This window comes from Gekko japonicus, unplaced genomic scaffold (genome assembly GCF_001447785.1).
Source record: "Gekko japonicus isolate JY-2015 unplaced genomic scaffold, Gekko_japonicus_V1.1 scaffold1116, whole genome shotgun sequence".
Taxonomy (NCBI): Eukaryota; Metazoa; Chordata; class Lepidosauria; order Squamata; family Gekkonidae; genus Gekko; species Gekko japonicus.
The window spans coordinates 321,481-336,005 of NW_015172590.1; the positions used below are offsets into that span (position 1 = coordinate 321,481).

The 14,525-nt window shown below is 44.3% G+C and overlaps 1 protein-coding gene across 1 annotated transcript in view; it reads right to left on the reverse strand.

Annotated features, from left to right (window-relative positions):
- The window catches only part of AFAP1L2 (actin filament associated protein 1 like 2), a 111,937-nt gene that overhangs the window by 47,009 nt on the left and 50,403 nt on the right, over positions 1-14,525 (reverse strand). Inside the window, exon 2 of the mRNA XM_015421517.1 lies at positions 1,282-1,410. Within this exon, the coding sequence (XP_015277003.1) occupies positions 1,282-1,410 (129 nt within the window). The remainder of the gene's footprint in view (positions 1-1,281; positions 1,411-14,525) is intronic.

Genomic DNA, 14,525 nt, shown 5'->3' on the forward strand with positions numbered 1-14,525 from the left:
TTTTCAAGAACAGCTGTGCCAGAGTTATGGCTTGCCCAAGGTCATCCAGCCAGGTGCAAGTGGAGGAGTGGGGAATCAAACCCGGTTCTCCCAGATTAGAGTCCACACACTTAACCACTACACCAAACAGAGATGTTTCAGGCCATGATTTTGAAGGCCTTTTCTTGCCAGCACCCCTGTGCTCTGGAGAACTTAAAAGCTTGACTCACTGTTTTGGGTCATTTTGGTTATATTCAGGGGTCTTGTTGTAGAAAAAGAGCTGCCGGAGCTCATTAGCATAACTCATTAGCATAACTTATTTGCATATGCCACGCCCCCTGACATCACCGGAAGTGACAGAAGGCCACACCCCCTGACATCACCGGAAGTGTGTCAGAAGGCCCGGCTACTTACCCTCCTGCTTCATCCTCATTCCCAAACGGAATGACGATCGAAGCAGAGGGCGGGGTAAAGAAGGGGGCGGGGCTTCACCACGTGACCGCCCCGCCCCCTAGAGGTTCTCTTCCGGAGCTCCGTACCTGAGAGCTCCCCCCCGACTAGAGCCCTGGTTAGTCCTAATAAGAAGAGGTTTTTGGCCCGCGGTTTGGTTTTGGATTTTGGACCAGCACAGCTGCAAACAATTTTTGTATGCTAAAATAAGCACTTTAAAAGAATCAACACCCGTCATTGCAAAGCTGATATTATTGCCACAGTTGCCAATTACAAGATGCAGGAAACCTCAGTGAATAAACATGCATTGCAGTGCTCAAGATGAAATGTGACAGAACTACTGCCACCCTTGGAACATCACAGCCTGTCTCCTCTATACTCATGTGCAGAATATACATACCTGACATTTAAGGGTACTACTTCATGCACCTTATAAAGCAGGCTATAGTCTTACAAAGCTTCCATCCCCATAAATTTATGAATGTTCAGGTGTCACAGGACTCTCAAGTTGGATCTGAAGAACTGAAAGCTGCGTTCCACACTGGATCTGATATTCCCTGCCTCCCCTTGTCTTCTCCAGCTCCTTGAATCACCAAAAGAGATGTTCCTGAGGTCAAGAGACCATCAAGAACAGCATGGAGGAAGGAAGATACAGCTCGAGAGAGAAAATATGTAGTAATATCAGGCAAATATTTTTTGCTTATGCATGGGAAAATTTGGATCCAACCCTTGGCTGTTTTTATATAAAGTACAGGACACTATAGATTTCCAAAGGGGATGGAGACACAGCTTAATGTGGGTAACAAAAAAATAACAGCTGAAATCAGTACTCCTTAATAAGAATATGCTTACCACTTGATTTTGTGCAGAGCCTAAGGAGATCAGAGAGAAAGCTCTTCTTCACTATGGCAGTGCTGCTGAGATTTTCCTTGTCCAGTATCTTCAGAAAACCTTCAAGTTCTGAAAGTAGTTGCTCTAGAGCTGAAGCAGACACAAAACAAAAGTCCATAATTGTTTATATACTGTGGCCATTTGTTGGACATATAATCAAAACGTTCACATTCACTGCTGCATTGTTTCATCTCTTTGCATTTACAGAATTTAGAACAGCTATGCTTTCAGCATCACCCAGCTTCCTGGTTTCAGCTCAATTAAGATTTCATGCAAGAACAATTTTATTTTAAGAGCCTAGAAAGGAGAATGACCAGGGAGATAATTCAGACTTTCCTGTGGAATGCTAAAATCTCAGCCAACATTTACAGGCCTTTTCAAATTCACAGACACAATTAAAGTTGCATATTTGTGACAAAGTGATTTGAAATCTGAGTTAAGATACTTGTCTATAAGTCTGGTACAGGTTTTGATTAGCATCCAGTTCTAATGTATTATAATATCCCACAGCAATTTGGCTCAACATAACTTTTAAACCTTCAATTCAAAATGATACATTCGAGGCCCTGCTGACCTGTTTCTGTTCTCATTACAGTTTTCATCATCTTTTCATGATGCTCAAACATGAATACTGGGAAGAGGAAGCAATGGGTTTTCTGCTAGGACACTCTGAAAAACTCTATCTGGAAAAGACCCTTTGAAGCAAAATTCAATCCCCTCAAAGGCATCATTTTCTATTCTGTACATATCATTTTCATATACAGGATTAAAGGAGCAATTGAAGAAGACACACATACAAAGAACTGGCCAACGGCATATTATGTCTACATCCAAATGGTAGATGTGTTGGAATATACAAGGTCTATAGTGCCCCTACTTGAAGAGGATCAGAAGCACAGCCTACCAGGGACAGTTGAAGGACTGCTAGTTAGCATAGCTAGATTAGGGACGCCCACATTTTCAAATTATGCCCTTCCTGTCTCCTGATTGGCTCTTTGGACACTTTCTGCTCCAACTGAGCCTTCCCCCTTCATTCCTGTCTCTCTCAGCAGTTAGTCAATTAGTTATGCTTCTTTCCCTCTCCTCTGTTTTATCAGAGTTTATTTCTTCTTTGATAAGCCAAGTTATTTTTTTTTAAATAGTTGGTGCTCCATTCTTCTGCATGCCTAAACCCTGCCAATAAGATGGAGTTTCCTTGTATATTTTAACTTCAACTTCATTTCGGCTTGCATGACCAAAAGTCTTAAGCACAGTTGTACACACTTGTAAAAGTACCATTCATACATAAAAGGGAAAAAAAACAAAAAACAGTGAGATGCATTGTGCAAATATGAATGTGTTACACTAATGGGATCGTCAGACAGAGTAAATCCTCAAACAGGTAACAGAGCATAAAATCAGAAAGATTTGGACTTTCCCCTCCTTTTTTATATTTTAACTAAACGTGTTCTGGAGGGGCCATCCTTCTTTCCCTTATTATTTACCTTCTTCCTTATTGCCAACCTAATGTTGCTGTACTGAGTCAGAATAGAGGACAAACACACACAACCCAGGAAGGAAAGGAACTAACACAATTATTTTGTAAAGAAATAGAAGCAAAGACTATGAATGGGTGGAAGGCAGTATTGGACAGTAAGGCTACACTTAAATATGTGTTTTTCTTTAGTAGACTCACTCAGTAAAGCATTAAATGTTATGCACTGCAGAAGGAAGCCGTTTGGGTTCACTAGGAGCACAAACATCTGCCAACAACTATATTAGGTTCCTCAAGCATCATCGTATTTAGTAAGAGAAGCCTATAGTAGGAAGCCAGACATTTTACTTATTATTACAATGCCATGAGTTTGCATGATGATTTACATAGCAGCAACAAACAGACCGTTCCTGGGCACAAGGCGCTGACAATCTAAACTTCACCATAGGTGAAGTGACGGAAGAAGGGATATAGATAAATATGAATGAAGCAAACAATAGAGGCAACCTACATACCTTCGGGACCACCTCCGATATGTCTCCCAAAAGCACTACGCTCCACCAAGAACAACTTGCTGGTGGTCCCCAGCCTGAATGTCATCTGGCTGCCTTCGACCTGCCTGGTGGAACTCTCTGCTGAATCACATCCATGCCCCGCAGGAGCTGATGCAGTTCTGCAGGGCCTGTAAGGCAGAGCTGTTCTGCCAGCCCTTTGGTTGAGGGCAGCAATGTGTAGCACCTTGGCTGGCACTCCCGCTCCTTCTTCCGTCCACCCCCTCCTCCCTTTCCCAGTTCTGTTCCGTTGTTTTTAGGGAGCGGTGGCACAGTTGAGAATCTGGCAACGCCATCTGCGAATTGTTTTATTTAAATCATGGAACTGTTTTATCTTGTTGTACTTATTCTGGTGTGTTTTAGTATTTTTGTTCATCACACAGAGCCCTGAGTATTCAGGGATAGAGCAATTCATAAATCAAAATTATAAATAAAATAAATAAGATCAGGTAATACTGCACAGAGAAGAGCCAGTGCAGCGTGCAGAATATAAATGAAAGGAGTAGATGACAGAATCATGAAGAGAATGATGAAGGTCACAAAACACCAGGACCAGGATGAGATGGACCCAGCTAAAAAAAAATCAGGCCTGAGGCAAGATAATTGCTGAGATACTTAATACTGAAGAATGTGGCTCGGGTTGCCAGGTTTCCTCTGGCCACTGGTGGGGGATGGGGGTAGAGTTGTCAAATCCAGGTTGGGAAACTCCTGGAGATTTGCGGATGGAGCCTGGGGGCTTCCGTGGGGTACAATGCCACAGAGTCCACTCTCCAAAGCACCATTTTCTCCAGGGAAACTGATCTCTGTTGTCCGGTGATAAGTTGTCATTCCAGGGGATCTCCAGGTCCCCCCGGAGGCTGGCATCCCTACTTATTGGCACATGCAGTCTTTGAATGCCATGCCACAGCCTCAGCTCCATGCCAGTTTAAAGTGTACAACATATTACTAACCTACAAACCATGCTGGATAGTGACACTTCCTTCACACAGGCACTGGACGGGGGCAATCTTTTTTTGCTTACAGACAACCTGCTAACCCATAAAAGCTTCTCACCTACAATGATAAACTACTTAACAGTAACATGGACTCTGGTACCAAGGCTTGCAACAAAACAAGATGTCAACTTTGCTCTCATATAGATCCTAGCAACACCATCACTGGACCCAGCAATACCACTTCAGGTTCATACCCCTACTCATCCTAATGTGATTTATGCTATCATATGGCAGCAATGCCCTTCTACCCTCTACATTGGACAAACAGGCCGGTCCTTACGTCAAAGAATAAATGGACTAAGTCTGACATTAGGACCCACAACATTCAAAAATCAGTGGAGAAACATTTTAACCTTCCAGGACATTCAGTTGCTGACCTAAGAGTAGCAGTTCTTTTACAAAGGAATTTCAAAGGGAAATTAGAAAGAGAGACTGCTGAATTGCAACAGATAATGAAGCTCAAGACAATGCATCCTCCTGGACTGCATTGAGACCTAGGTTTCCTGTCTTATTACCAATGCTGATTTCTCCACACCTACTCACACCTAATCAGGGGTCATTTTGTAGAAAAAGAGCTAGGGGAACTCATTAGCATAACTCATTAGCATATGCCACACACCCTGACATCACCGGAAGTGTGTCATAAGGCCACACCCCTTGACATCACCGGAAGTGTGTCAAAAGGCCACACACCCCGCCCCCAACGGTCCCGGCCGGCGCCGGCCTTCCAGCTCCACTGCCGAGCCCCATGAGGTGGACCTGCAAGGCCGGCGGGAGTGCGAGGAAGCCCCGCGAAGGCCCTCCCTGGCCCCAGGCAGGCAGGGGTGGGGAGAGGCAGGGAGGAAGCAACTTACCCTCCCTCTTCTCCTGCCTCCTCCTGGCTGAATGAGGGCCGGAAGCGGGGTGGCCGGAAGCAGGGGGCGGGGCTTCGTCATGTGCCCCGCCCCCGTACCTCATCCGGGGGAACTGCGATCCCCCGCGTTCCCCCCCGAAATGACCTCTGCACCTAATCCAATCACACCTGCTATTATCATTCATCTGCTGTTGTCATTCGGCATCTGAAATCACTCTACTCTCCAGTTATAAGGACAGATGGACTTACATTCTAGCTGTATCTCAATGAGTGAGCAGTGACTCATCAAAGCTCATACCCTGCCACAAATTTTGTTAGTCTTTAAGGTGCTACTGGACTCTTGCTCTTTTCAGTCTTAAAAGGCATTCCACTCATTCAAAAAAAATCTTAGCAGTTCTTTTTCCCCAGTGCTTTCCCAATTTTTCAATTTTTCTGTGTTTGTTTGTTTTTTTAAAAAAACCCTCCTCGGAGAGTTCTTCCCCCCCTTCAGCCTTCACATTTCTACACTCTTCCCCTCTTTTCAAAACATCTGTCTAAAACTTTCTAAACTGGCATTGTTCTGTTCCCTAACAGACTGCCTTGGCAGAAGGCTCTCAAACTGTGATTCAATTCTGTATCTTGTATGGAAAAATCCATAGACCAGCTTTATCACTGGGTGCTGACTTAGAGTAAGCAGTCAAGTTACTGAATGATGGGTGCTGTTGGCCTGTGGTGGATTTCCTACTCCATCTTGCCAGGCGCATTCTTTGGCTTACAAAGGTAGGCTGCTGAAGGGAAAGGGAAAGTAGACTGAGATGGCAGAAGGAGAATGCTATTCTCTCTAACTGTGAAATGAAGCAGATGTGTTGACAGTGGCAGCTGAAACAGCTGGATGGCTTTTACAGAAGGCTGATCTTCCCAAGGAACAAAACATGTACTTATTTGAACAAGCAGACCCTTCCATGCTGCCCACTCACGACTGCAATGTACTAAAGCAATGGCTGGGTATGTACAATAGAAGAGCAGGTTCTTTCTTGGTCTCTTCCAGTTGCCATGGAGGCTTATTTCACAAGTGATACTGAAGATACCTTTTTGTTTCTAGCCACAATTAGATCTTTTTAACTTGTGGGATTATTAGTCCCCAATCACCATGTTACCACCATGCCCAAATACCACCTAGGGTTAGGGGTACCCAACCTTTTTGAGCCAGCAGGCACCTTTGGAGTTTTGACACAGGGTGCTGGGCACAACCATAATACCTTTTAAAATGAACATATCACTTAAAAGAATTTTCTTTCTCACACACAGCTCACTTTCAGTCAAAGAGTGAAGATCCTTGTGCTATGCTGGCAGCTGCCGCCGAAGGAATGTTTTTAAAATCTGCACAGTCAATCAATCAGATCTCCTGTGTCCACTGAGCCCCACCTAGTCCTACCCACTTTCTAAAAATACTTGGTGGGTGCCAGGGGTCATTTCATAGAAAAAGAGGTGCAGAAGCTCATTAGCATACATATTTGCATAGGCCACACCCCCTGACATCACCGGAAGTGTGTCAGAAGGCAACACCCACCGCTCAGGCTCCACTGGACTGTTTTGGATTGCTAGCTATTGGGGGGGGGATGTGCAGATCTATCCTCGCAGAGGAGGGAGAGCTTGTACCTGAATAAAACTTGGTCTTAAAGGTGCCACTGGACTTATTTGGACCATGGGGGCTCTGCAACTTACCTGGTTGCTTCTTGCTCTGACTGAGGGCTGCTGGGAGCAGGGGGTGGGGCTTGTTGCATGTGCCCGCCCTCTGGGCTCTTTACTGCGGGAGCTCCGCTCCTGTGCGCTCCTGCAGGAAATGACCCCTGGTGGGTGCCAGGAAAGTTGTCAGTGGGCACCATGGGGCACCTACCTCACAGGGTGTCTGTTGTGGGGAGGGGAAGGGAAAGGAGTTTGTAAACCCTTCTGAGACTCCAAGTGAAGGGCAGGGTATAAATCCAATCTCCTCCTCCTCCTCCTCCTCTTCTTCTTAATATGACATTGCAACATAAATAATGCTTACAGCCTGGACCAGGAATGCACATCTTTTGAGCCACTAAACTAATCACAGCTCAGTAACTACGGCTTGATATACCTACTTTTGCTGCCTACATGGGATTGTAAAAAAAATAACAAGCACTTTCAGGCCACACAAAGCATGGCTTGTGGGCTGCTTTTGTCTTTGTGAGTCACAGGTTATAGAGGTCTGAACAAGAGAAAAAAAACAGGCTAGATTAGGGAGTGCATACAGAAATCCCATTTTGGTAAGGGACTTTCCAGTCAAAGAAATACCAACTCTGCTTTGTAATCACAGCAGCAATAGGCACGTAGGAAGTTCAGCATCTTCCAGAGTACAAGATACTGCTGTTTTGATGCTTGGAAATTAGAACTTTACAACTGTTGGTACAAGCTTAGGGAAGACATACAAACGGTCAATAATAAATGAGAAATGAATATGTTTTCATTGTACAAATGATGGTAAAAGTAGCCTCAGTAACTCAAATCACACCTTGGATAAATGCATGAATTTGCAATACCCGTTTGAACAGTTTGGCCTTCTCTTTCTATAAGATACAAAATATGTAGAGTGAGCAGCAGACAATGGGCCTGTTGCTAGTGGGCTGTAAGCCCAACTGCTGAATCGAACTAGCACAATATGGGCCATTCTGGAAGTCTAGACAATAATCCTATTGATGGGCTGGCATCCCTAAACCAGGAACTCTGAACTTTAACTCAATGACAGCAGAAACGCCTCATAAGACCCTCCGTTTTGTAGAACAAATGACAGACTTACTCTTCCCCCTTCATTGGAAGAAGGTGGTGGTAGGATTCAGGAATAGAAGAGTGGGAGAGTATGGGGAACACATTCAGAGGATTCAGTGAAGTAAGGATTTCCCCCCACCGCACCTTATTAGAACTTTCAAAACAAATATAATGGAGACGTTTGTAAATGAAATGTATTATTGCCATTAGGAATCTTGTCTTATCACTCCAACCACAAGGATGCTCACTTGTAAGAAAAACCTTTGCCTTAAGTTTTAATTTAATACCTCCTGTTCCGTACTATGCTTCATGGTCTGCCAAGGAGCCTACCATCCCAACGGTCACTCAAAGCCTTAAAATGTCCAACAGACCTCACAGTCTCCAGAGGCCTTCTGGTCCAGAAATTCCAGCCCTAAGAATATTGTGGCAGATTTTTAGGAACTCTACAATAATCCCTGACATATGCAGTCATCCATTCATATGTTGATGACTGTTTAACTTTGATGGTCATGTTGGGTTGCCAGCTCTGGGTTGGGAAATACCTGGGGATTTTGGGGGTGGAGCCTGGGTAAGGCAGGGTTTGGGGAAGGACCTCAGCAGGGGATAATGCCATATGCTCACTTCAGCAGCACATATACTAAAAAGCAGGGTATAATGCCATAGAGGTCACCCTCCAAAGCAGCCATTTCCCCCCAGGGGAACTGATCGTGGTTGTTTGGAGATCAATTCTAACAGCAGAAGATCTCCAGGTGCCTCCTGGAGGTTGGCAACCCTATGGTCGTGCTGCTCACCTCCTGACAAAGTATAAATACGCTTTAGTTTTTAAAGAAGTCTTTATAACACCTACGGATAGGGGGTTATTTTAAGATATTTGTTACTAGTATAACAGGGAAAAATGGAAATAGCAGCTTCAAACAGATATGGAATATGAGGAGTTATAAGAGAGGGGGGTGCCAGAGGAGGAGACTGAGCCTGCAGGTAAGGAATTATTATGAAGATCTATGAGAACTGGAATTTAAGCCACTACCACCACCGCTCCATTCTACAGCGATACTGCCGGAGGGCTGGGTAACATCTAGCTGTGGTCCTGGCCCTCCCTTCTGCTATGCAAGATGCTGGGAGTTTTAGTCATGCTCCGATGGACTTGAATTTTAACTGGTTTATCTATATGGAATTTTAACTGTTTTATATATTGTATGTACTTTGTGCCCTGAGCCCGTTCGCGGGGAGGGCGGGGTATAAATATAATTAAATAAATAAATAAATAAATTGGGCAGGTTTGCTAGAGAGGCAGTATAGATTCTCTCTCTCTCCCCCTCTCTCTCCCCCCCCTCTCAAAAATATAATTTTGGAGATTTCATGTTCATTCCTTTTGTACCACAGCATAATCATATTATCTGCAATTCCATCCAAAACATTTGATATAATTTCAGCCAAAAGAAATACAGAAAACTGCACGATTAGTTTTTGCAATTCAGATACCAATCATAGAGGACATTTTTAAATTAAAAAAAACCATTATCTCACTAAGGAGAGAAACATTTCACAACAAAATCAACTTGCTAGTACATACACATTTTGCAGTGTACTGTGATGCTGTCTTTTAAAAATTAATTAATTAATTCAAATTACATCTTGCCTTTCATTACTGCAGATTCTGGGCTGGTTTTCTCCTTGTCAGCTTTCCCTCCAAAAATCTGAAGTCTATTTGGATCAATGAGATAGAAATCCTAAGTACACTTACCAAGGAACAAGGCTTACTTTTAAGTAAATGAATTTAAGACTGCACTATATTTCAACAAGGAATCTATTGATAAACAAAACTATCAGCTATTTTAAAATCCAGTATAATCTGGAAAAAGTCACTGTCCTCGTGAAATCTGACAGAATAACCCTTGAATACCTATTCCTTGCACAATGACTTTATCATCCCAGAGATAGCAATGCCACTTTACATACAACTCGTCACCATCATAAAGAACAATCGAGTCAAGCATCATTTGTTCCAGAACAGCCTTGTAACCCCCACACATATGTCATTCACACAGTCCCATGAGTCAAGAGATTTTACTTCTGAAATGTCACAAAAACACCATATCTTAGTAAATGTTTTTGGAGCCTGGTACTGAACACCTCAGGATTGAGTAGTGTACGAATTTTCCCCACCACCAGCGCTTTGTACCTAGGGTTGCCAGGTCTGGGTTGGAAAATACCTGGAGACTTTGGGGATGGAGCCAGGAGAGGGTGGGGTTTGGGGAGGGGAGGGGCCTCAGCATGGTACAATGCCATAGAGTCCACCCTTCAAAGCAGCCATTTTCTCCAGGGGAGCTGATCTCTGTTAGCTGGGGATCAGTTGTAAAAGCGGGAGATCCCCAGGCCCCACCTGGAGGCTGGCAACCCTATGTGCACTTGGGCCCTGAAAACAGCAATGACAATGGCAATGAGAAGACTTAGCATGCAAGAAAAATGCATTTCTTAAGAGTGAAAACTTCATCAATGGAAGGTACCACCTGTTGAATGCTAGGGCTTTCCCTTGGTCCACTCATGATGGGAAAATCTAAGAGACTTCTCAGTACAGAATGACTTGTCCACACAGTTTACCTATTCCAGAATATTTTCTAGTTCAGCTGTTGATGTACCATAGTTCAATTTTAAAATACTGGTGGATAACCATGATGATCATTAGTTTGAAGTAAATCCATCCTAAAGTCAGTGCAAGCCAAGGGCATCTGAGAAAATCAGTGCAAATATATCCATGTGACCAAGTTACCAAAATGCCAAGTTTATGCCCCACACAAAGAATACACAGGACATACAACCCTGAGGTATTAAGGAAAGTATAAAGGGAACACTATTCAATAGTAAAAAGTGGATCTCAGGAGTTGGATCAGCAAAAATTGCCTTGTGCTTTATTGGTTTCAAACATTACCCAAGACACAGGAAGGATCACAGTCACATCTCAAATGTATGCAAACATAAGAAAAGTGGTATATATTGGTTTCTCAAGAAAAACAGATATTTGGATGAAAGGTTTAAGGGTTCACCAAGTGAATGTATTCTAGGGGAAACATCTGTGCCTTTAAAATGTAACACCAAAGGTGGCCTGCCAGACTTAGCAAAAATGCCATTTACCGGATAAAAGAGATCCCCATTACTTAACCCATCCCAGACACTGTTTTACATAAACAAGAGCCTATTATCCAGAGAGAGAATGATAATTTGCAACAAATCTCTATAGCCCATTAGATAAGCACACTGAAGGTACCTTATCACAGATTTAAAAGTTAGGTCATTATTGTTTAATGTTTCAGCAGAAAAACATTAACAAAGAAACCTGCTGATGAATGAATTCATGCTCTTCTAGCAATTTTAGCCCTTCTTGGAATGTTTTAAACTCATGGTTTGCTCTTTAATTTTGCTTTTGCACTAACAAACTTCCAAGGGATTAGTGCAGCTCAGCTGTAATTTAGTGCTTTCTCTTTTCTCCATCACCATTGCTTGATTATTACTTATACTGTACACTGTAATTAAAGAGCTGCCTCCACAGACAGTATCTAAATCACTTCTCACCTACAAATAATAGTTTAAAATTGGCATGGTCAGCAGAATTTGGCTCTAAGTTGTCTGGAAAGTCACCAAAAGGACACTGCTACACAGATCTGGACATATACGGTTGAAAGAGGCATCTCACTTAACTTAAATCTTCAGATGGGTGAATCAGTGTAAAAAATTATTCTCTACTAAGGCAGCACATCTGGCCCATGCTCACCAAGGACTTTATATCATGGGACTACTACATGGAAAGCATACAAATAGTGAGTCTTTTTCAAACGTCTGAACAATTATTTACTTAAATATCTCATTTTTATTTCATCTTCCAAACTGAAGGGTGTGTGAAATCATGAGTGATGGGGTGAAGTTATTGTAATCTTTGAAATCCCACTTCAGTTTCTGCGACCAAGCAAACTGAATACCTTTATTATGATTCTGAAGGTTATCGGTTCCTCTAGACCACTCAAGGGGCTTGGGCTATTGTTTGGATAAACTACATCCAAGTAAATTGAACATATTCAAACCTTTTTCTTAAATGTAAGCCTTAGAAAGTGGTGCATTATATGAAAGTGGCATATTATATGATCCAGGCCAATGGACGCTGGAGTTTATCTGCTTATCAGAACAGTCACGTTCAACTGCCAGTCACCAGCGCCTCTAAAATATTCCCCTGTCCACTATGCTGCCAAACAAACTCTATGGCCTGTTAACTGCAACTACAAACCCTCAATTCAGCATCAAGAAGTCAATCAAGTTACTGATTGCTAGGGATGGGCACAAATTGGGAAAACGTGGTTTGGTTCAGTTTGTGGTTTGTGGCGTGGCCAGTTCGCCAATCACAAACCATCACAAATTTTTAGCTGCCAAATGGTTTGTGAGGTTCATGGTGCAGTAGAATGGCACCCTGATGTTCTAGAGACACCAAACCTGCAAGGAGTCTTTAGCTGACTCTCCTCTACCTGCCCTCCAAGTTTGGTGAGGATTGAAGTGGCCTCCCAGAAGATGTCCCCAGGAAAGAGCTCTTTGGGGAAATGACAGGTGGTTATTTTGACAGGGGCAGGTTCAGGAGTGTATAGAATGGATCCTGTGCAAGCTAGAGATCCCAAATGTGCTGGGGATCTCCAGCTGACACTCCTCTGCTTGCCCGCCAAGTTTGGTGAGGATTGGATGTATGGGGTCCAAGTTACAGCCCCTGAAGAAGGTGCTCCCAGGAAAGTGCTTTCTGGGGAAATGACATGGTGCAGCACATATACTAAATTGGACAGGTAGACATTTTGACAGGCGCAGGTTCAGGAGGTTCAGGAACGTATAGAACAGATCTTATGAAAGCTGTAGACATCAAAGTCATCGGGGACCTCCCCCAGATGCTCCTCTACACGCCCTCCAAGTTTCATCCCCCTGTTGCTTTGAAGTTTGGCAAACATTTAGATTGAGCGGAGAGGGTCTGAAAATGTATCCGTTCATGAAAATTCATGGAAACAGCATGGGAAGTTCATGCTGGTTGACCTGCCACGAACTTCACCTTGTGGACCATGAACCAGCCAAAATTAATCACAAACCTTTGTGCCCCTCCCTACTCATTGCTACTACCTGCTAATTGATCTCATCCTATAAAAGTGAAATTCCTGTGCAGCCCACTTGGCTACACAGCAATCTCCTAGGCGACTTGCTGCTGAAAATTCTAGACTGTGTATCCAGATTCTTCCAGTAATTTAACTGAATTGGTTGAGTCACTTTTTTTACTTCTTCATATATTTATTTATGTATCAGACTTATATCCCACCCTGCCCCGTAAGTGGGCTCACAACATATAAAACCTGTAATATAAAAACAACTTAAACAATTTAAACAATCAAAGCAAGATGGCACAAAAACGTTTCCTGTAGCATTTTAAACAGATGGTAATAGGTAGCACAATTTATAGCAGTTTTTAAGCAGATGGCGGTAGGTACCTTGATATACACTAGGTGGGTCCCAAGGGCACCAAAGGCAGGGGAAGGCAAGATGGTTTAATGCCCCCCCCACCTCAACCAAAGGCCTGCTGGAACAGCTCCATCTTACAGGCCCCAGGAACTGTAATAGATCCCGCAGGGCTCTGATCTCAGGTGGGAGCATGTTCCACCAGGCCAGGGCCAGGGCAGGGCCAGCCCTGGCCCCAGCTGAGGCTAAGTGGACATCTTTTGGGCCAGAGATTTCCAGGAGGTGTTGATCTGCAGAACTCAAGGCTCTCTGGGGCCCATATGGGGAGAGGCAGTCCTGTAGATTTTGTTGTGGCCACATAGGGCTTTAAAGCTTGGTACCATCACCTTGAACTGGATTCAGTATTCAATCGGCAGCCAGTGCAGTCAGCAAAGCATTGGCTGGATGTGCACCCACACAGGCATTGTCATCAGCAGGTGCGCCGCCACATTCTGCACTAGCTGTAGTTTTTGGATTAGGTTCAAGGGTAGCCCTGCATAGAGCAAGTTACAGTAATCCAGCCTGGAAGTGAACATTGTGTGGATCACTGTAGGTAAGTACTGAGAGGTGAGACAGGCAGGGCTGGCCCGAGGTGTTTCTGCGCCTTAGGCGAGGCACAGATGCCAACCTCCTGGTGGGGCCTGGAGACCTCCCAGCTCCCGCCTGCTGCCCAAGGGCAGGAGGGCCCCAAGCCAGCCAGCCAGCGTCGAGTGAAGATGCCGCCCTGGATGACAGGGCGGGGGACTCCTCCAGCCGTGCACTTTCGGCCCGCCCCCTCCCTCCTTTCCCAGGCCTCAGAGCAGGATGCCGCCAGCGTTGCCAGGCCGTGCCCAAGCTTGAAGCAGTTCCTCCTCCGACGGGGCACCTGGTGATGAGCAGCGAGTAAGTGAGGGCAAGGGGGAGAGTGGCGGCCTGGCTGGTGGGCGGATCGCTTGCACGCAGCGAAAAAGGACCAAGCTGGATCACTCGCGTGCAGCGGAAAAGGCAAGCAAAAACTAATATGGCCAGGGAGGGAGGGGGTGAAAGGCAGGGGAGGAGGGAGGGAAAGGAAGGGG